Source organism: Wyeomyia smithii, chromosome 2 (assembly GCF_029784165.1).
Source record: "Wyeomyia smithii strain HCP4-BCI-WySm-NY-G18 chromosome 2, ASM2978416v1, whole genome shotgun sequence".
NCBI lineage: Eukaryota > Metazoa > Arthropoda > Insecta > Diptera > Culicidae > Wyeomyia > Wyeomyia smithii.
Genome location: NC_073695.1, coordinates 172,456,245 through 172,480,689, shown reverse-complemented (window position 1 = coordinate 172,480,689; position 24,445 = coordinate 172,456,245). Strand labels below are relative to the sequence as shown.

The 24,445-nt window shown below is 37.5% G+C and overlaps 2 protein-coding genes across 2 annotated transcripts; one reads left to right on the top strand and one right to left on the bottom strand.

The window, feature by feature from the left end:
- Positions 1-11,992: 11,992 nt before the first annotated feature.
- On the bottom strand, positions 11,993-13,172 carry LOC129726032 (uncharacterized). Its single transcript, XM_055682591.1, has 2 exons — positions 12,839-13,172; positions 11,993-12,778 (listed from the first exon to the last, which is right to left on the bottom strand). Exons 1-2 carry the CDS (start codon positions 13,154-13,156, stop codon positions 12,062-12,064), a joined length of 1,035 nt encoding a protein of 344 aa, XP_055538566.1. The 5' UTR covers positions 13,157-13,172; the 3' UTR covers positions 11,993-12,061.
- A 9,930-nt stretch (positions 13,173-23,102) lies between these two features.
- On the top strand, positions 23,103-24,116 carry LOC129726033 (uncharacterized). The gene has a single exon (XM_055682593.1). It carries the CDS (start codon positions 23,163-23,165, stop codon positions 24,018-24,020), a length of 858 nt encoding a protein of 285 aa, XP_055538568.1. The 5' UTR covers positions 23,103-23,162; the 3' UTR covers positions 24,021-24,116.
- The last annotated feature ends 329 nt before the right edge of the window (positions 24,117-24,445 follow it).

The following is a 24,445-nucleotide window of genomic DNA, read 5'->3' as shown; positions in this document are numbered from 1 at the left end:
TTAGCCGTGAGAAAAAGAGGCGGATAGCAGCCGCAAACAGGGCCTTTTACGGACTACGTAACCAGCTAAGGTCCCGCAGTCTGCAAATCCGTACTAAACTTGCACTCTATAAAACACTGATTCTTCCGGTGGCTCTCTACGGCCATGAATCATGGATACTGAAAGAGGCTGATCGGCGGCTAACTAGAAAATGGTGTTTGGCGCAGACGCATGAGCCATGAACCGTGTACCAGGCATACAAATCAGCGGATATAGTCAAGCGGATAAAACACGGCAGGCTTCAGTGGGCTGGGCATGCAGCGAGGACGCCGGATGAGCGTCAAGCGAAGGCTATATTTAGCAGGAATCCCGATAGAGGTCGTCGATCCGAGGTAGACCCCTCACTCGTTGGATGTGTGCTGTCGACGAGGATGCACGCGAAATAGGTGTTAGGGGCGATTGGACGATAGCAGCCCAAGACGGCGACGTATTCTGTTTTCGGCATTGGATCGATAATCGGTCTGTCGCCTTCAAAGTAAAAGTAAAGTAAGTTATCATTCTGAAAATAAACGAAACAAAAATTTTTTTTTTTATGTTATACATGTTTCATTATTTTATTTAAAAAATATTACAACTTCATTATTTGTTTCACTATCAGGAGCATTTTATGAGTCTCCATCAATTCTTGAATTGCCGACAAGATGGATTTCTCCATAAATATTTAAGCTCTCCCATTGCAATTTTAAGTTACGTTTCAGCACTTAGCAGTACATAAACACCACCATAAAAACGAGAAGGTTGTAGGGAAAATTCTATAATAACGTCATCATAGTAACAACGTTATCAACTTTAAAAGTTGGTGTTATAGACTGTTCCGAAAATGATAAATACACTCATGATTTACCGCAATTTTAAAGAACGTGCAGTTTTCAGCCAAACTTGGGCTGCGTCCTATTGTTTACACGAAACAAATGTTGTCATCTTTTCTTTTCTTCTTTTTCTGCGCGGAGATTTGAAAAATAATGTGGCCCTCCACCCGACCAAAGAAAACGAGATGTTCACAAATGGGGAACCATGCCTAGCATTTCGGTCAGCAAATCAGCCAAAGAAGAAGGTACAAGTGTCCAGCCGTTCGAAATGCATTATGGAATCATGGTGAAGAGTATGCGTTTGCGGATGCCCCGGGCAGTGGTAGGAAACCCGGGCCTGTTGATCCCATAGTGGACAGGCAGATAAAAGATTACTACAAGCGACATTCTTTAGAATCTGTACGAGATGTGGCTAAGTACCTCATCGACTAACGTTATGCGTGCCCAGGAAACAATGGGTCTACAGACTCGTTTGAAGCTAAAGCAGCCAAAACGAAGCACCAAACAGCTTTATGACAAATTTCTGATCAAGAAATCAGGGTATGACAAATCAGATGTCCCCAATTCAAAGAAAGCCATTTACACCGACAAATTCGATAAGAAGATCATAATGTGGCAAGCCATTTACGAATGTGGTAGAATATCTCACAATGAATAGCAGACTCGACGTGAAAGAGTGTTAGCAAAATAGGTCGTTATTCTTGATTAGAAAATATAACAATCGCACAATCTTTTGGCCAGAACTTTCTTCTTTATTCATTCATTATTCTAACCCTACAGTATGCGGCAGAAAAATGCGAAAATGTTCAAACGTTGGTATTGGGTTAGTTCGTGTATCTGATGACCAGTTTTGTTGAAGTGTTTTCAAGTGCTATAACAGAACATCGAAGTTGATTGATTGCAAGCAAGTGAAAACGTACACCAAACAGGTGATTACGAGTTACTGTTCGCCCAAAAGACGCCGAAATAGACTGCCAAGGCCGGTGGATGTTCAAGAAGTCTCTACAGGATGGAACTAAGTAGCGAAAGCCGCGAAGGGGACGTCCTCTGTTTGCACTTACGCAAATCGTGATCAAATCGGTTCGTGCAAAGATTGCTTGCAACCTGGTACATTCTACAAGGAAACTTGCCAAGGATGTCAGCATTTCAGAGAAATCAATGCGAAGAATCATCAAATTAAACTTGCACGCATCTTTCAGAGCTAGCCTGGGTGAAGGACAACTTCTCTCTCTCTGACGATTAACAGGTTGTGCTATAACAAGATGTAGCGCCATGTCATACGCCTAATCGGACCCAACACTAGCTGATGGAGAATTTGAAGTTTTGGTCGGAAAATTTGTGGCCCCCTAGCAGCCCAGACCTTAACCCATTGGATTGTTCGATTTGGGCGGGCCTGAAATACCACACTCTCAAACCTGCGGTTCCGTTCCCCTTATCTTCAAGCAAGTGGCTCAAGCGTCACCTCGAAGAGGACCACTTGCCTGTCTTGGGTTGCACGGCCAGAAACTCTGCCCCAGGTCGGTTCAGGAAAATGACCTAGAAGAAACGAGAAAGGCAGATGCACTAACTTAAGGTACTCTGTCCCGAATGATAGTATAACCCTCAAGTAAATTATACCGCAGAATTTCGCAAAAATAATCCTAAAGCCTCAAACACCATCTTCGTGATTCTCATCACTGGACCAATTCTGAACGATCAGATTGCTGCCCAGTTTGGCGAAACCAGAGTACGGGGACGGTATTCCCAAGCCGTCCACTTGGCGTAACAAACAAAACTCTACAAGTCGAACGCGAGACACCTTGGTGACGACGCACCTACTCCTCTATTGCATTGCCGACGCGGTGCTTCATCGCCGCAAGCTACGGCGAGCAAACTGCTATAGCGAACGGACTGACATCTCTGTCACTTGGCCAGCGATAACGGAGGGGAGCAGACTGCAGCCGATAACCGACAGAAGAGATTTACGCAACGTGTTAGACTTACAAAATTAAAGGGCAGTAAAAATTTATTCTTTTTAGTGCCTAAGTTGATAGTAAATTTCTAGTTGCTCAAAAGCGGTAAGATGTTAAAAAGTCAAATTTATAGTAAAACTAAAATCAAATGATCAAATTTATAGGTTAGTCAAAGATTACTATACGAAGGATTCAATTCATGCATTTGTTTGCTCATATGTAAGCTGATAGAAAATTTAATTCTAAATTGCACCTAATTGCTAATTACATTTGTAATAGAGTTGTTATACTTAAAACATCCTGATTAAATTTGCGTTACGAAGTAGGAAACGTACAAACGTGAGTACATGTGAGCACAGAACGGAAGGTCATGTGTGATACGAAAACTGCTAAGTGCTCAGTGAATTTTGCAGCGCTCCCTAAGGGTGGAAAGAACGCTTTTTACACGAAAAATAAACAGAATTTATACTACTTTTATCGAAATCAATCAAACACACTGGTATAAATCTGTCGGCGAAAACACTACAGGTTAACCCTGCTAAGCATCTGTTAGGAAGGAAAACACATTATTTCTAGGGGCTTGACAACTTTATTTCATGAAAATTTTTTCGGTAATATTACACGATATTGGTTGATATATATAAATATCTACAGTGGTGGGCACCATTCCGCTAATTCGCTAATTTGCTAATTAGCGACGCTAAAATTCAGTTAGCGACTTAGCGATTTCGCTAATTTTTAAGCTGGTTAGCGAAACTGTTAGCGTCGCTAAAATTTTGGCCTTTGAAACGCAAATCGCTAATTCGCTAAATTTTGTAGAGAAGCGACAATAGAAATATTTAGAAAAACTGTGAATTGCTGATGGCGTACGTAAATTGCTTCGAAAGATGAACATACTTTAATGCGAAAGTGCTTTTGTCAGTTTTTTTACCCTAGAATGGAGTTCCAGTTATCGTACAAGCCACCGGAGCATTTTGAATAACAAGCACAAGGTCTAGATTGAATTTTCGGCACACCAAGAACTTTGGTAAATTGCAATGCGCTTGAAATTATGACAACTTTGGTTCTACTTTTTCGATTCAGATAATAATTGAATGAAAACTTATGAAAACTTTCCTATGAGTATCTATTTTCAATGCAAGCTAAATAACTTTTGTTATTCTTGTTTTTACAAAATCAAATATGAATACCGTTTCGTGAACCTCTTACTGTAAATAGCTTTAAAAAGTAATTGTTTTCGTTTGTTTAACCGAAAAAGATCAAAGTGGTCCAAATCTTACAAAACACGAGCAATAAATATAGCGATATGACTATTTACATATTAAAAAGTTAGCGATTAGCGATTAGCGAAAGTTCCGCTAATATGGGTTTAGCGTTTAGCGTTTAGCGATTATCGGGCTGGAATTACCGGTTAACGACTTAGCGATTAGCGTCGCTAAATTTTCGATTAGCGGTGCCCACCACTGAATATCTATCATTTATTTATCACATTAACTTCCCAACCATAGCGTATAGGACATGGTGAAACGGTTTGATCAACAAGTAGGCACGAGCGGGGAAGCGTTATTTTTGTACGGTTGGAGACGTAGCATCACCAAGCGACAGTGAATAACTTTTCCTACTTGTTAATAGATTCATACCAACTAAGCAAATGAAAATCGCAAATTCATGTGTTTCAAGTTGTGAATTGCTTCTAAAATGAATGAATATCAGTAGCAAGGTATGTAGCTTTATCGAATTTATAATTTGAATGCATCGAAATAGTATATTATAAGATGCGATGAATTTTGGTCATCGGTTGTTTTAATAAACAACTTTAGTCTTTGGTATTTTTTTTTTTTGCAATATAGCCGGTTGTACTTTTGACATACCGTTTCACTATGTTTCTATACACCAACATCACAACGACGATAATAAGACTTCAAAGAGTTTTGATGTAACTAGAGGAGTGTCTGGAAATGCAACGATAAACACTTAGTAACAATGAATACAATCGAATTTTGCTCGTTGCACTAAATTCGTAGCCCAAATAGTGAAGGACTTTCACGCGTTGGGTTGAGCTATCCAGGTTGCAAGATGACACTGGTTGTTTCTTTTTGTTAGGATTACTAATCACCTATTGGGTTACGAAGTGTCTTGCCCCTAGCATACTTCAAAACAGCTGACTTAGATACCGGCATAGATAATTGTAGAACTGTTCGTTTATTGTTTTTCAGTAATCTACTCCTTTTAACTGTAAAAATTCAGATTATTAACACGAGTTACATAAAGTGAGAGTCGCATCTTTTGTTTCCAGTCTCTATTTACCATCTCGTTTAGAGTCCTCTTAAAAAATATTCGTATATTACGTAACGTGAAATTTGGCAATTTTCAAAATCCCCATCAACTAAGTAACGCAAATTTGCATGGTGGTCTTATGCAGTGTAACACTTCGCTGGATACCTTTCCTCCACCTCTCCCCTGAGCGCGTTATGTATTATACGAATGTTTCCATATATGAACGAACGCTAGGGGTAAGGCACTATTGATATACAATGGTGATTCGCTTACCGGTTGCTCCTTAGTCAGAGGTTTGTTAGTTGGGCCCTCATCCATCTAAAAAGCGCTCTTATGTCAAAATTGAACGTCATTCAAATGCATGCAAGAAACCCGAAAAGTGAATAAATAATAATATAAATTTTGACTACTCGTGCTTGAGTTTATTTGTCATTGATTGTTGATGGTTACCTTTGATTACTCGAAAAAAATAACATTGATTGCTTCGGAGTAATCTTAGGTTACGATGCATTTCGAAACCCCTTGAAACGAACCTCTTGAGATCCTTTTTTAGTGTTCTGTAAGGTTGTCACTTTCGGTTGTCAGCAGGGATACCAGATTTGTCAGCAAAACGCTGATTTGTTTTGATTCGCAGGTATGTGCGGTTTTTTTCAATCTCCATCCCGCATAATCAATAACCATAAACGGATGATAATCCATATGGTTTAACGATACCCCATACAGTCGAAACTATATCCCGAACTAGTTGTTAGGCACGTTTTATGGTTATTGATTATGCGGGATGGTTAACTACATTTTTTTCCCTATGACTTTCTCAAAATGTGTGCAGATTTTTACAGACACTGCCTGCTCGAGCGCATTTTTTCGAATCACGATTAGATTTTTATCAGATTTAAAAAAAAAGACTGCACAATGAAACCGGTACCTCTTACAATCGCATTATTCGTTGCCCTAGAAGCTAACCTGATTTTACTTAACCTTATTCTGCTTATTTTTATTTAAATGGCATGTCGCATGTCGCATCAAATCTATATTCTCCAGAATGGACTTGAGTCAATCGGCAAAACATTTAATATAATCTAATAAGAGAATGAAACTAGTTTAAAAATTTCTTTTCCGAATAAAGATGTGAGTCATTTATTATAAACTAGCTGACCCGGCAAACTTCGTACCGCCGCCTTGAGTTTTATTGACTGTTTTATTGCAAAAACTGAAATATCTAACTGCTGCTTAAAAAACATACCTACGATATGTTTCGGCTCTGATTTGTTTTTAGTTTTTTTTTCAATCCTGCGCTCGTAAAAATCTACGTTTTTATTTCATTGAACATTATGAAGCACCTTTAAATCATAATCAAATCATTTCAATACATTTCTAAAAATAAACAGTCATTCTTTTAAATATTCTGAAGGAAATTATTACATTATTTTTTCAATTATTCAAAAGCTTGGCTTAATGCAAATATAGTAATACCCTTCTGCCTGGCCAATCTCACTGGAACAGATTTTATAAAAAGCTTCAGAATTCTAAATAATTCAAGCATAAAATTCGAAATATACGAAACATGTGAAAGTGGTCAAGGCGGTCCTAGCCACTAAATTTTATATATTCCACAATGTCGGAGTCAGGGTCACGTGAACATGCGACATAGAGCTGTCCATGTGAGAAGCATAAATACTCGGAATTTATGCCTCAAATTTTCAGTGACTGTCCTTGGCTTTTATCAATAGTCATCGCGAATGCGCGACGCACGGGAAATTGCAGACGTTTAAAATTTAACGGCAAATCGGTAGGAGTAATCGAGATACGCGGGATTATTACGACTTCTCCTTTGTAGTTTTCTGTCAGAATTGTCACTTCAAGGACATTTGCCATCGGGTAGTGGCAGCAATGCATCTGTTCGGTGGTAAATTTGACCTTGAATATATAGAGTAGTAGTATATGAAAATATTTGATTGGCATTTTTCTCTCAATTGAGTGTTTAAGTTACTATACTTTTTTTTTCTTTTGTTCCAGACTCATTTAAAGACTATGGGAACTAAGTGTGTAACTGACGATTTGAGATATATGGGGTGTCGAACGTCGAACGTCGCATTTCGAGCTCTTCTTGGCCTTAACCGATCAACTTCCCTTCGGGACTCGTATATTTCCTGACTTTTTAATATTCTATCTTCAGTGTTGCGGAGCCTGACACTTTTATTGACCTGCTACTACTCGTGTCCTAACTCGCAAAACTGGAACAAAAAAACGAATTTAATTTTAATTCAACGGCATGTTAAGTATTTGAACATTCCACTTACAACAACTTCATCTGAACAAAAAACACTTCGACCACAGCAGAAAGTCAACTGGAAGATAAGCAAGAATCAGTTTGATCATGTAGATTAGGGAACATTCCTTTTATAAAATACCCTTAGCGGCATTTTCGTTAGGAAGCATTCCCACTACATGTGGAAGAAAATTATTCGAAACCAACTGAAACCAGTATGAATACTCCTCAGAATTCTCGCAAAAACACATTATTATTTTTAATCTATTATGTTTATTACGTACCGACAGTGTCTTCTTCTTTCTTGAAAAACAGTCACAGCACAAATTAACAGAAACCGACGTTGAATTTAAGTGGCATCAACAGAAACCAATACGAAAATCGCATAGAACTATTCCATAAAACATTTAAAAAAATGAAGGCTATCGTTTTAGTACGCCCCGGTGATGAAAACTTGTTCGAATTTTTCCGATCAGAGGCAACAAAAAATCGTTACTCACTAAAACTCACAGAAAACCTCTCAGAATCTCAGAAGGGCGGGAAATATCAAGGGTTGGTTTTTAACGTTTTATAACTTTTCCAGTTGATTTTCGTTATTGCCATGGCATAGTGACAATATGGTTTTGTCCTGAACTAAAATTCTCGCAAAACCTGAAGGCCAACCATTTTTCGGGTATCTTTTTTTTTTTCAAACATACATGATACCAATTGTTTTTCACGTGACCATGTGACATAAAGCTGTTTATGCGAGAATATGCATGTTTTAGGTTTAATGCCACCAGTTATCAGGGCTTTGGGCATTATCGAATATCACCCAACTGCGGAGCGCGAAGGTACATACAGACGTTTGAAATTTAATGGTAAATTGGTAGGTACACGGAGCTTCGAAATTTTCGCTTCAATGACATTAATATTTCATCTGCTTTTTGAGGCAAATCTGCTGCCTAAGCACAGTGCAATTGACACTTCGCAACATTATAGTTTTCAGTTCAACAATTAATTGTAAATCCAGAGATTTGTAGGAATGCAATAGTGCCTATTTAACGAAACACGAACAGAAATCAATGTTTTTTGAGAAGCAAAAACTACACGTTTCATTTACCAGCTAACAGAATCATTGCAGCATGAGCAAATGTTTAGATCATTGACAGTTCTTGGAGTAAAAGGCGGGAAAAACCGAAAATATATTTCAATTTTTTTCTAACTTCATCAGTTGATTATTGTTATTTTTATGGCCTATTAACTCGTCGAAGGTGAAGACAAAACAAACACAAAAAGAATCATTCAAATTCGTTGATTCTACTTCGAGTGAAACGCCGTTATACAGACACCAACTTATTTTTATTTAATAGAAAGATATTCGGAAAATCTGCGTTAAGAAATCCATCTGTGCCATGATTTTTAAAAACTCAAAGTACTTTCTTGAGTTGTAAAACAAACTCACGAGCTGCATTTCATATTTTACCAATTTTCAAAAAAAAAACCGTCTATAACACATGGTACAGTTGTAAAAGGAAGAATTGCAACATTAACGGTTAAAAACGCACGATTTTTCAATAACATTTATTGTTGTTCGTGTTTCAAATCAACATTTGTCGATTACAATACCTTCGTTACACTATTGTATTATGACAAACTCCACAAATGTGAATAATTGCGAATTTTTTCCAAAACGTTTTTGCATCGAACGTAATAGATTGTATTAAACGGGTTAAACTGTTGAAACGTCAATTCAAAACATCGGATAAATTATGCCACATTATACCACTGGCAAAGCGGCATAAACGTACACGACAAATATAAATATATATTGCCCGAGAGCACAGAAAATTCAATTGTCATTTTTCAGTCCTTTTTGTGTGCACTTTCTGTTCGATCATATACCTGAAGTTGACCTTCCGTTCTGTGATGTGATGTAACAAAAAAAAAAAGAGTAACACACGCAATTCGTTCTTCCAGGAAAATTTTAATCGCAGTGAGCAAAATACACGATTTAAAATTTCGGAAAAGTTGTTTCCTTGTTACATATAAAACATCACTTCAACAACAGGGAAATTTACATATATATATTTACAAGCATTATTTGTTTCACTACTAACTAAACTTTGGTTATCTATCACTATCTACTTGACTATTGTTTGCGTGGGTGGAGTATCTAATGGCTACGCCATAAAGCTCTTCAAGTGGTGCGAGTCTTGGCTTAACCCTGCGCAAGGATTTTATAACTAGCGTACTTACTCTTCGGCGGCTACTCAAACCTCTGCTGTTTGTACTTGTCGGCGATCGGAATCAATTCCGGAACTTCGCAGTTACCGCACCATCCGCTGTTCAACGCGGCTAGGTTTCACAGTTACAGCCAAACCCAGACAAACTTTACCTTTTTGTTTTTACCACACTTGCTGGCGAAGTCTCCACTAAAATTTGAGCTACTCCTAACATGCGCTCATTCTATCAGAGAAACGACACATAATACAACTAGCTAATCTAAGACAACCTCACGCTAAAACAAACCTCGAACAAATTCGCGAACAACACAAAATCACACACTCTGGCTTCTTTCGCCGTTCGGTTATGATCGAAGCGAGTTTGCGGTTTGCTCCTCAGATCAAATGGGATTTTGAGTTTGAAACTGGAAATTTCGCAACGAACAGCAAATTAAAACCCGAGTTTACTCCTCCTTTCCCATCATATTCATGCATCTTACGATTTCATTGTCCGCGTTTAATGACCTGCACTGGCTAGGGTTTTTACCAAGAAGAACAAGCAAGTGAGTCGCTGGTTCGTGCTTGAAATTTTGGATTTGGAATTTTTGAAGGAGGAGCAAATATTCAAACGGCTAACTTGTACGCAAGGTGTAATTGCGCCTGGTTAGCCAACTATCCATGATCCTTATAGTAGATCAGCTAGAAATTCGAAAATTGACGAAGAATAACTTCGCAATTCAAAATTCACCAACTTACTACACCATCACACCCTAAAGTCTAACAAAGCGCGGTCGATGCCGGAGGACTACGTTCGAAAGGCGTGTTCAAGCTTCCGGCGTCGTCTCAAGGATGTTATTGCTAAGGATCACATCGAGTAAATTTGTTGGATAGGACCTTACACAGATAGCTTTATTCAAAATGTTATTACAGCCTAAAAATACTTCAAATAATGTTTGGCAGAAACACCATAAATTTTTGCCTTTTTTCCGCCGCACCCTGTAAATCCAACAATGTCTCATATGTACCAAAAGAGATGAATATACCCAACTGCCCTGGAGCTCGCCCAATCGAAACGTTCTAGACTTCGGCGAAGACAACGTAGTGGTTGGATATTAGGCACGGAATAACTTGGATAAAATCCCGATTTAAATTTAACCCTTTGTACCAAGTTTTTGTAGAAACTTTGGACGGGATGCAGTGCATCCATCGCCCAAGATTGTCTCTATCCCACTTTTCCCGCCAGTTTGCCAGTGCAAGTTGTCTGGCAGGTGAACTTATTCGGTATAAGTTATCGGTCTAGAAACATAAGTTTTTCTATGGCCCTTCTCTTTTTCAGTAAATCCTCATCTTCATTGCCTGGGATTGAACAATGTGTGGGTTCACTACACTAAGCAGATAATGAGAGTCCGATCAGCTAGTGTTTTTTATTATCCATCTGATTTCTGGAAGGAAAAAGTACGGGTCCCCAATCGATTTGATCGATCGGAGGGTTTCGATAGAACTGAGGTTGTCCGAAATGATAAAATATTATGGTTTGAGCTCGATAATTCGTAGCGAATTGTGTATGGCAGCCAATTCAGCTAGATATATGAAGCATGGTTGTGCCATTGCCACGCCATATCCGAAATATCTGACGCCGTATCCGAAATGTCCATTAGTACAGATCCGTCCGTGAAAAAGGAATTCTCTGCAAAAAGGTAACCGAATTTTGCGTAGAATATTGATGGCACAACTGTTGCTTTGTTTCATCGACAAATAAAAAACAACAGAAAAATTGTTGAGCGATGGTAACACCTCACGGTATGGAAGGGTTTATCTCCTTAGATTTGAACGGCTGGTATACTGACATACAGGGTTTTTGAACAACTTCAAAACATTTCTTATTAGTTCGTAATTAGCCCATCTCCGATTGCATGGTAGTCGAGAGCGATACCCAAACAACGTTACTGAATCTTCTGTAGCATCACCTCTGAGGCATACAGTGTCTCGTTCTGCGTTATGAAGCTGAGTTATCATCTTTGAGCACTCTAACGTTGTTAGACTTCGCTTTGGCAACCTTGATTTTGATTTTTGTATGGATGGGTCGGGGAACCATTGGAATGAATACTCTGGACTTTCGACACGAGAGGCCTCCTAGTTCTGCTGGACCGGGCCCCCAGCACTCAAACCCGGCCCTGATATAAAAAACTAATTAAAATGATATTTTTTGTTACGAAAATGCTCAAAAAGATTACTAAGTCTGTTTGTTGAGAATCACTTTACTTGGTCATAGAAGTAAGGCACATTTTTGTTTTTATTTCGGGTTACGTTGATCCTCGTGTGCTGGTTTTCATGAACAAGATGAATACAAATGGAAAACAGTTACTGGATCAATTTGCGACTAGCCAAATATAAGAAAGTTTAACAACGCTCGAATTTTATAAAGGTGTGAAAACCGATCAATACATTTTCCGGATGACGGTAATTTAACTTTATTCATAAAAAACTGAATGAGTCGGTATGTTAATGGCATTACAACTTGCAATTTGCTCGATTCGGAAAATCGCACCAGTTGTATTCGGTGCTCCACTGTTGCCCAACGGGACACTGTTTCTCTATTGCTACATTACCAACACATACAAAATACTTTCCGCAATCGGTTGAATGAGGAAACATTACAAGGTTATCCGTTCGGCTTAGGCAACGTGGATCTGGCTGACTGTAAGGCAAAAACTCAAATCTGTTATTTGTATTTTTCGGTGGTTCGATGGAAATGTCAGGCAGTGGAAACACGTTTGGAGCCTGTTGTAAGTTTAGAATTGGCCGTTGTAGAGTTTCAGGCTTTACCAGAATAATTGGATCAGGTTTCTCTAGTTCGGGTTTTGGAACGTTAGGATCTGGATCGTGTGGTGCAACTAATATCGGTTTTTGTGGAACATTGGGTACGATTTGTGCATCTGTCGCAGAACTATCCGGCTTAGATGGTTGAATTGGTGAGGGATCATTATTGCTCATGAATTCGAAAGTGGGCAGCTGATATTTTGTTGAATCGGAGTCTTGTTCCGAATAGGGCCTCGCTTGGTTATTGCAGGCTGTTGCTTCTTTGAATTCACATTTACTGTTTTGATTATCGTATGCCAATCCTTCAGGACAATGTACGACAATTGGTTTTTCATAGAGGCATACTATATACGAAATACAATCTCCGTCCAATGGCAAGGTTGTCCCAGATGGTAAACTTTTGCAAGCCTGGAATCAGAACAATTCAAATGAGTAATTAGGCATTATTTGCGTTAGATCTTGGCCTACCGTGTTCAAAGGATTTTTTTCGTTTTCCGTTTCTTCAGGAGGTACAACTTCAGGCTTCGGTTTGATATCAGGTATAATCACAGCTCCGTTGCAAGCGGAGTTATCGAACGAACAAACACCATCGTCAGCACTGAAGTAAGTATTTGCTGGACATTTCATTTCCAGCGCATTTCCCTGTACATCACAAATGTGAAATTTTGTACAGTCACTTCTATGCGGTAATGTCAACGCTTGTGCATTTAGCTTGTACTGCACACAACGGGGATCTCTGGCGTCCACAGCCGAGGCTATCAAAATTGTTAGTAAGATAAGTTTCATCTCAAAACTAATAGAAATGCTATTGATTTTTGCTGCTCATTTTCTGTCCTATATATACGATAAAAATTGTGAACGGATATCATCATGACGCATTAATGAAGTGTCGTGTTATTTATCAGCCATTAATGGTACAACAAGGCACCTCATATCTAAATGGCGATCACATGCTTGAGCTATTGATTTGATGTGTATTAAAAAGTAAAGCCTTGGTGCTGAATTCCGATTCAGAACTCGCCCTTCTGTTTACACGGACTTCACAGCCAACTGTTTAATGTGCAGGACAATTGCGGGGCTAGCGCTATGATCCCGCTGACACTAACATTCTCCGCCGAGCAAGCCTTTTAAAATTCACCTTCATGAGTACGTCGTCAAGCGACGATGACGCAATACAACTTCGTCTTCAAATGAAAGAAGTTTCGCTCTTCCCCTCAATAAGCATGAAAAATAGTCCTTTACTAGGTATCTTTTGTTTCGTCGTTTCATTGTCGGTTTACTGGTATCGCCAGTTCAGATTGAACTGCTAGAACTGGTGCTTCAAGGCGGCAATGCAGAAAACATATTCGAGCAGATTTATCGTCAATTGGGTCCTAAAGTTATACCAGTTTTTATATATCATTTGAAAAAGCCACGTTTTCTGAGCAAAACGTGATTTTTAAAAAATGTTTATCGTTTTTCTTCGATTTTTAAATGAAGATTAATAAACCGCTCGATAGGTCTTAAATGACATTTCGCCCATGTATGGTATATGAGAGAACTGTCATTTAAGGCATTTCGAGCAGTTTTTTATTCTTTATTTAAAAATCGAAAGACAACGATAAACATGTTTTAAGAATCACGTTTTGCTCAGAAAATTGCACTCTTTCCGCTGATATATAAAAATCAGAAAACCGTGTAAAACTTTATGACCCAATTCACCATTTCATATTTAATTTCAGCTGCATGATGACGATAAAGCGAAGCAAGTCATTGCGCTGATTTGTCGAAAATGAAGTGAAACGGTAGAGTGAAAGATTTCAAATGGTTACAACTTTTAGCGAATTTCTTTATTCCACTGAGTCAGGGCAAATCTTTTGAGGAATAAGGATGTCAGATAATTGTTTACGAACTAAACACGTGCGGTGGTGGGTTGAAGCTGACAAATTTTACAGTGCGCTTAGGGCAGCACGCCAGATGAATACTGGGTCAAAATTGGTTGAATAAAGGGTTTTGAAAGCAATCCAGGTTAAAAACGAGGTGAGCTGGTGGAGTAAATAAATTCGCCATTTGTTTACCACTAACTGTTTTAGTCATTGATATCTCATTGGATAGAGAATAATTTGTTCTAGTTTATGAAATCATTTTTAGAAACACTTTTTCATAGTAGAGAGGTAAAAATTCATAGCTAATTTGATTTATGATTCAACCAATCGGGTGCCCGCAAAGATGCAATCTGAGCACTTCTCTAGCACAGCCAACACTAATGTATACAAACGATTTGACTTTGTAAACGATTTGTTCGTTGCTTTGTTTGCTCGATTGCACAATGACACTTCCACCGGAAGTTTAACTGTGATTAGTAACAAAAAAAAACTAGCATGCAATAAATAAGTCTTCATTGTTCAACCGATCACTGTAGCAAAAGGATGATTTACTGAAAGCGGATCGACCGGTAGCAAGCAGACTTGTCGCAGCGCAAAAGGCGACGATTTGTATGGTTTTTGCTACAATACATGCTTGTTTGATATCAAGCTTTCGTAGTGGAAGATGCCTTGTTTTATTTCCGTATCAAAACTATTGAAGAAGTTGTTATTTTTCTGCAACTCGCCAGAATGTTGCTAATAATGTTGAAAACTTTGAAATCTCGCTTTTCTTCTTCTACGGCAAAAGCAATGATCGGAAATGTTTTAAATTCTCCACCATTTCCTCGTTTTCATCTTTATATTGTGTTTATATCATGTCACCCCATTGGTTTAACTATTGTAATCTTTTAACTTATTTATCAAACTATTTTTCCGAGTTGTATAGTTGTATAGTATTTTGTATTACTCAACGACTCAATAATAACAACAAACAAATTTCAAAACATAAGTTAAACTTGCTCGACTGTTTAAATATGATCGCATTTAGCAAAAAAAACCAGTGTCACTTTTAAATCGCTTTAAAAAACTTTTTTTTGACCGGGCCCATATAATTGCGTAGGTAGAAGGTGACTTAAACAAAGCCTTCTCTCTCGCTTTTTGAACGTCCTAGTGTCAACATCACAGCTGCTCGGTCGGAAAAGGATAGATGTTGAACTGCATATTTCATAATTTGAAAGGAAGGTATTCATTTATAAATTCAGCATTGCTTCAAATACCAAGGCTAAATTATAATTTGTACTTGGTAGGAGGAACGAAACAACTCACATAGCCAGTGTGTTTCCTAATAGTTTCGAGCCAGTGTTGCCACATTTTCATCTGTACTGGAAGGATGAAAATCTTTTTCATCTGTACTTTTTCTTTGGAAAATCTGTACCAAGATCTGTACCTGTAAAATTTGTATTGTATATTAGGATCACTTTTGCTAACCTCAAACAAATTGCAGAAGTTGCAAATTTTCCATTTAGTTGATGATGCTTAAACATATTTCTATTGAATTTGGAATATGTTTACAAGTTTTCCAAAAAGGGATGCCGGACATCAGCAACGTTTGTATGAATACACAAGTTAACCTTTCACATTCACACGCTTTTGTTTTATTTTCCAAGGCAGCGGTTCTCAACTTAGTTCAAGTTTCAAATTAAATTTTGGTTTGTTTGATTGCTACAGCCAAGTTTTGAGAGCAAGATTGAAAAACAAATTAAATAATATAACAGAAAATTACTTCGTCCGTAGTGTGGCAACACTGGTCTAGACTTGCCGTGAAGGGGGAAATTTATAGTACGAAGTGCCTGCCGGAAGTTGCGTCGTTCATCAAGAAGTACCATAAGGCCGAAGACGCGGTGTCTGGGCCGGATCTGGCATCGAGCCATTACTTGAAGCGATCATTGGAGAAGATGGAGCGGCTGGAGATCGTCCCCAAGTTGCGTCCTATTGAAGATTCTGGGCAAACCTAAGGCGTTAGATCTACTCCAACAATTTTGTCGTGAGAACTGAAAAGGAATTAATAAATAGAACGAAGAAAAAACTCACAAACATACCTACACGCGAGCAGAATCATTTCAAATCGCCTGGAAATACGCGAAAATTTAATCGACCATTTTGATTTGAATGAAACTTTGCACACGTATTTGACTTAGCAAACTGAGCATTTTTCACAGGAGGAGAGATTTTTTACACCCATGAGTTACATTCTAAAAGGGCGTATGCCTTTTGGCATAGGTTTTATTCGAAGCATTGTAGCCCAGAAACCGTTGGTTGTATAGAAAAATTGTCTGAGAATGAATTGTAGGGAATTAAAAATGCACTATAAAAAAAATATACACTGTACAAAAAAAAATTTTTTTTTGATCCAAAAATATTAAAAATAAACATTAAATTTTAATTAAAAAAAAAAGAGTTGAATTTATTTTTTATTTTTTTTAAAGAAACTTGACGTTAATACACAACTTTTAAAAAAAAGTCCAGGATGGAGAAATGAAAAATATTTTTTTATGGTAGATTAACTTTTTTATGAAAATTCTAATATAAACATTTTCAAAATATTTGTATTCTGATGATTTTAAAAGATGCAGAGAGTCATTTTGAATCAAAAAGCTCTTGGTAGTAAACATTCTAAAGGTATTGGTTTTCGAGTTATTTCTAATTTAAGCTCGAAAAATTATAATTATTTAGGAAAATACACGTTTTTCTTAATTTGTCCATGGTTCTCCAGCAAAAACCATACGTTCATTGGAATGCTTGATCAAAAATATACAATTCATTCTTTGACAACAAAACGATTGGGCGAACGGTTCTCAAGTAAAAAGTTAAATGTTCTAAGTGATATAAATATATATAAGAATCAAATATTTATTTTCGAGTTTTAATATCTTGGGAACATATTTTTTATGACATAGATACTTTACAGAACTAGTTTCACCTTATAATTTATATACATCATAAGTAAATGATTCGTCATCTTTTGAAAACAGCTTCGTTTGTATCTTATTTTCTGAAGTCGGAACAAAAGAGTAATACTTTTGTGTGGCAGCTATCATTATAGATTTTTTGAAAATATTGCTCCATTATGTTACTCCTTGTTCATATTCTTCATATGATACCCAACTAAATGACATTTTTGATGAATATTTATTACTTTTCTGGTTAGACCAATCATACAATTCTTTTGCGCTTGTAATGGGATGTTCATGTTCTTTAGCTAAACTTGCATTTCCTGCCATTCGTTTTAATATGCCACCAATTGCATCGCATGGGCCTTTACCATGAGAAGTCGTAAAAAAATGCCACTCTGCATCGACGTTATATTTTGTTGCAAAGCTTTTTCTATTTTTATATTGTGAGGCAGCTCCATCAGACATTAATATCGCTTTTTTCAACTCTATAGTTGTTTTCAAAAAACTCATTAATTTGGCAATGAACACCTGAACCGCAACAGTATCATGAGGGAGTACTTCCGATATTATGATGAAACTGATATTCTTAAGTGTTACAGATTCTGAATAGTAAACAACGAAGGGATGAATGGTGGCTTGACTATCATTCCAATAACTACACGAATCACAAATTGATAAAGACGTATTAAAATGAGCTTGACTGTTCAATATTTTTAATTTTGCAATAACGTTTTCGTTTCATTTGCGAAAGCTTGATGAGCACCGATGATCAGGAAAGGTTTTACAGCATTTGGGCTTGGTGTATTCCATTTTCACTTTATTCATCTTCACAAAATGCAAACTGTTACTCACACATCTGGAGTAGTGCAATCGTATTTATATACGAAAACAGATATTATAGGTGACCCAGTAGTTATTGGTTGCGTACTTAACAAACAGTTATTATTAGTAAACAAGTAGGTAGTGTTGCACGACAAACATATTATTTTATAAAACATTTTTATAAAACATTCGAACAAACGTATGATGTATATAAAATATAAGGTGAAACTAGTTCTGTAAAATATCTATGTCATAAAAAAATATGTTCCTTAGATGATAAAACTCGAAAATAAATATTTGATTCTTATTTATATATTTATATCACTTAGAACATTGAACTCTTTACTTGAGAACCGTTCGCCCAATCGTTTTGTTGTCGAAGAATGAATTGTTTATTTTTGATGAAGCATTCCAATGAACGTATGGTTTTTGCTGGAGAACCATGGACCGATTGAAAAAAACGTGTATTTTCCGAAATATTAATAATTTATTAAGCTTAAATTTAAAATAACTCGAAAACCGATGCCTTTAGAATGTTCACTACCAAGAGCTTTTTGATTCAAAATGACTCTCTGCATCTTTTTAAATCATTAGAATACAAATATTTTGAAAAATGTTTAAATTTGGATTTTTTATAAAAAAAATTAATCTACCATAAAAAAATTACTTTTCATTTCTCCGTCAAGTTTCTTTAAAAAAAAAAATAAAAAATTAATTCAACTTTTTTTTTTTTAAATTGAAATTTAATGTTTTTTTCTAATTTTTTTTGGTCAAAAAAATTTTTTTTGTACAGTGTATATTTTTTTTATGGTGCATTTTTAATTCCCTACAACTCATTCTCAGACAGTTTTTCTATACAACCAACGGTTTCTGGGCTACAATGCTTCGAATGAAACCTATGCCAAAAGGCATACCCCCCTTTTGGAATGTAACTTATGGGTGTAAAAAATCTTTCCGTCTGTGAAAAATGCTCAGTTTGCTAAGCCAAATACGTGTGCAAAGTTTCATTCAAATCAAAAATGGTCGATATTCGACCATAGGTCATTTCGCGCGATCTTGCTCCCGCATGTTTTCGTTCGCCGTGGCAAATGTTCCGGTTAACTGCCGGACGGCGTCACGTTTCTACTATTTACGTCGTTTGCTGTAGAAACTTTTGCAAGTTTATGGCTTCATCAGCACTTCAGCGTGAAGGGGAAATTCAAATCAATTTATTTCATTTGGTTTTTAGATGACTTCTCGTCCTAGTATCAGAGGCGCCATAAAATAAAAGGTCATTGGTTAGTTACCTGAGCAATATTATTACTTTATCTAACATTTAAAACGTTACAAAGGTGTAATATTTCCCTCTCGTGTGTTGTGAAGATAATAAAATTTCTAGAGAAACATTTCAAAAGGTCCTATCTGCTTTGATCGATTTTTTGATCGATCATTTTCATTCAATCACCACAACTTATCAAACACTTTTTATGCCACGTTATTTGCACAAGTTGATAGTGGAGGGATCACTCTAGCCTTCTGAACGAAAACCACGCTTGGGAAAGTTACTAAAGCTGAACCATTACCAAAATAAAAAGACGCTCCGGAAAAACGATGCAACCAGACAGGACCTTTTGAAATGATTATCTAGATTTGCAAGCAGCGCTGTGAAGAACCGGGGTTTATCATCACAGCAACATTCCCGTATGTGAATTGCTCGCCTTGCCTTGAAGACATGGACATCAGTATGACCCTCAGTAAAAAGTTACAACGCAATACATAATCTCATCTCAGAAACAAATATAAGACGAGCGACCATCTGGACAAGTTGTTGTACAACCAGAAAGAAGATACTTCAAAGGATTCCGAATAAACTTCTGAAAATGATATTGAAGCGTCCTCGCTGGTTTAGCACGAATGAACTACACAAGCTTACTAATGTGGAAATATTAGAAAATATGTCAAACCAAATAAAAAATCGTTGCAATCCTCAATTACAACGATTGGCACACTTTGTAGTCAGTAGGACAGGTGTAAGATTAGATTGAGGTTTAATTTTAAATTCATTTTTTTTTTGACAAGTAGAATTTCAATTTTCCTACAATTATATTCGCTTAACTGCGGAAGCAATTGCAATCTTTTAATAAAATAAAAATTAAAATATATGTAATAGTGTTGATATGTCACCGTTTGTGGCAGAACATACAATATAAATTCTGAATAAATATTAGTAAATAATTAATTCATCACAAAACATCTCCTCCTGTTAAAAAAAAAATTATATCGTAAGTATTATTGTAATTGGGTTTAGAGGAAATATAGTTAATTCTGATTTAGACGAATTACGAAAAATTCTTGGTGCTTCTTCAACAACAACGATGCGCTTGTGCCTTGTCAAATGAATGTTGTTCGCACAAAAAAAGCACTGCAGGCACAATTTCGCCAACTGTAAACGAAATTCTTCCGAGAGTTGTTAAATATATTTCAAAAAAATTAAGCGGAGACTTCGAATAAAAATTTAGAAGTTAGTGAACAAACAGATTGATTCTCTCAGCGGCCTTTTTGACCTTTACTCTAACTAAAGTTTCAGTCCCACGTTACCTATTCATACAATCCTAGGGCTGTATACCTTGTAGCGTTTGCAAGTAACAACAACAATATCGCACGCAAGCCTGGGGGCCTTATGCGGTCTCGATCAACTAGATTAGTTGAGAGAATTCATTATCGATATTGTTTTTGGCACATTCTGCATGTGTAGGATAAGTTCAACGATACACCGTGCCCCAGTGCTGAGTCGAGAAAATTTCCAGCTCAAAAAGATCCTCGACCTGATCGGGAATCCAAGCCGATATCACAACCGTGTGGGAGAGCTAGCCGACCGACATCGCTAACCACAGAACCACGGGGACCACATGTGTTTGCAAGTGAGCCAACATAATTAACTTCCATTAGGGATGGGCGAACGGCTCACGAGCCGTTCATATGAACCGGTTCTTAGAAAAGAGCGAAAGAATGACACAACAACAATATCGCATGCTAGCCTAGGGGCTAATAGCGGTCTCGATCAACTAGATTAGTCGAGAAAATTCGTTATCGATATTGTTTTTGGCACATTTTGCATGTGCAGGATAAGTAAAACGATACACCGTACCCCAGTGCTGAGTCGAGAAAATTTCTAGAGCGAAGAGATCCTCGACCCAATCGGGAATCGAACCCAATATCACGACCGTGTGGGAGAGCTAGCCTAGGTATCACTAACCACAGAGCCACGGGGACCACAAAAGGATGCGAAAGAACGAACGGTTCACGAAAAAGAACCTCGGTTCATTGAAAGCACCAGAAGTGATGGTTCGTGTGAACCCGAAGTTCACCGAGACAACACGAACTGTTAACGTGAATCATTGTGAATCATGAGCCGTTCATATGAGTCGGTTCGGAATGGTGAGTGAGCGGTTCAGAGCCGCTCTTGCAAAAGAGCCATTTCACCCACCCCTTCTTCAATGGGAAATTCATAAAACTCAATAATCTGCTTCATGCACTAATTACATTTTTTTGTCCTATGACTTACATTTTATGTTGTAAAGTAGGCAATGTATGTGATATTTTCGAGGATGCGAAAAATGTAAACGGGCTGAAAGATGTGATTTTAGACTTAAAAAGAACTTCCCCAGTATAGAATCTAAAATCACATCTTTAGCCCCGATATTCCTTCACCAAATTTAAAAAAAAACTCTCTGAGAACGTGTTGCAAAAAGTTATGTTGCGTTATAAAATTGCAGGTTGAGGAAAAAAATCGGTTAAATCAACGAAATATTTTGAAACCGGACGCTTTTAGGAAGTTGACACCATTTAATATCATCGGTAATTCTTAAAAAAAAAATAAATGTTGAAATATAAAACATGAAATTTTGTGTTTGCCACATTCAAAAATTGGAGAGTGACAAAAAACATCTTTGACCAAATTTTTATCTATCAAAAAGTGACAAAATATTTGGCCAAAGAGTGACAAATATTTGGTCAAAGAGTGTAATATGTACAGCCTTTAGTGATGATACCAACAGTTTCGTGTTATCTTAATGGTATGTGTTTAGTAACGATAACGGCGTTGGTTTAGATTCTGACAGTTCGATAGTTCACATGGTATGCTGAGTCAAACACCATGCATAACCGACAAAAAACTAAGATTGAGTAAATAAAAAAAATTTGCTGTACGCCACGAAAGATAAAACTGCTTCCTTTGTGTAAAATTTGATTTAATGCTGGGTTTTGAGCTGTGCAAACTTGGATCGTACACTTATACAGCTGCGAACATACAACGTTAAGACGTTATAATATCTTACCTATATTTATATCTAATCTACCCTAATTGGTTTTTGTTCTGGTAACATTGATTCAATTTCCAAACATTTTTTCAGTGTTCTAGTACTTGTTTCCAGTTTCAAGATATTCCTTATTCAACATTTCTGGATACTGCGACAATTTTTTCGTTATCAAAAATTTATGTTTCTTAGCGTCTTGATAAACTATTTTCGTTATTACTAATTATTTTTCATGCTATTGATTATTCTATGCCTGTTTAGCAATTTTGCTTCAACGTGAAAAGTTTCGTGATCTCTTATAAATATATTTGTTTTATTTTTCCGAATCATGCATCCTAATATTCTTTATTTACTTGCAGCATACAAGATATTATTGTAGTTTTGTAAACATGTAGCCTACCAATTCATTTTTTTTAAATATAATACATTTCTTATAAATTTTTATATAGCAGGATGTAAAATAGATCGAATTTATCGTGGTAGCTGAGTGTAGATTGCCCCACTATAATGTAATCGTTTTTTCTCCTATCAATTTCAATCGAACAACTGTTATTTTTATCAGCCACAACACCGTTATTCCGGGTGGTCCAATATCCGTATGCGTACATTCCCAGCAAACAGAGTCACTTTCACCAGATGAAATTTTGCGAGTTCCGTGTTCATATCAGAACATGTTACAACCGATGTTAACAGGGGTCGAGAACTGTTGTGTAAATCACTTCTTCGAAACCCAGAATATCTGTAATAGATTTGACGGGCAATTTACGAAAAATGGTGACCAGTATATAAATGAAACTGACATACAGTAAATGGCAGTGTTTAATTGATTTCTGACGGGCAGAGAAGCTAACACAAAGAGTTCATTCAGAGTCGTATAATGAAAGTTATAGTTTTAGCGATAGCCCTTTTTGGGATATCAATCAAAGCACAGGCGCCGTGTACAACGTCAATTTGTTTGTCCCAGTGTCCCGTTGATTCAAGATGTCCTGCCACCAACCCGTTGCAACCAGTGCTGCTACCACACACTGATTGTTCTAGGTTCTACAAATGTCATAACGGACGTGCTTGCCCATACCATTGCCCCGCAGGCTTACACTTCAATCGTATTAAGAATACCTGTGACTGGCCAAACCAAGCGTGTTGCGATCCATCTATTCCCTGCAGACCAGATCCATGCAACCCCGGAAACGGATGTACAGTACCAACACCGCCGCCGCCGCCACCACCATGTCCACCATCACCTTGCCCACCAACTGGACCTGGATGCCCACCAATCTGGTGCCCAATACCGCCACCTCGTCCCCCAACATGTCCACCGACCCATTGCCCACCCGTTGGACCGGGTTGTCCTCCTGTATGGTGTCCACCTCCACCACCTCCACCACCTCCACCACCGCCACCATGTCCACCAATTATCTGCCCACCACCACCATGCAGTGGCGGTGGAAATAATTGCGACAACTGCGATCCTCACCCTGAGTGTCCTCTTTTCAATCCACCCACGCCGAAACTACTACGCCATCGCCTGTGCACTAAGTTCTACAAGTGCGAAACCGGTCGCGCTTGCGAAATGGATTGCCCAGCTGGACTTCACTTCAACGTAAACAGACAAGTTTGTGATTGGCCCTGGTTTGCCTGCTGCGATTCGTCAATCGAGTGCCGGCCAAATCCTTGCGACCTTGGTATCTGCCCGCCAGTAAATACACCGCCAACCTGCGTGGGATGGATCTGTTGAATGTGACGTCAGTTTTGTCGACAAAGCCGCTATTGGGAAGCGTTTATTCTCACGAAATAATTAATCACAATAAAATAATAAGCAAATTAGCATAAACTTTGTTAGTGCCTACGGGGCAATAATTACAAGATTTACACGGAACAATTTGTTATTCCTTCTTGCTACTAAGCTTTGTTTGATTTAGAATTTGGCCGCATACAATTTCCGATTTCTCCATGAGGAAATAACGTACAAAACTCGTAAAAATATGTTTTTGCAGGTTTTTTTTTATCAAACTTGAAGAAAAATTATTTGTCTGCTGTTCTAATGAATTCTAGAACTTTTCGTCGAATACCGCCTATCAATTTCTACACGGTGGCAACATCAACCGTATCGGCCATTTTTTTCCACCACTTCACAGATGATTTTTTTTTTTCACAACATTT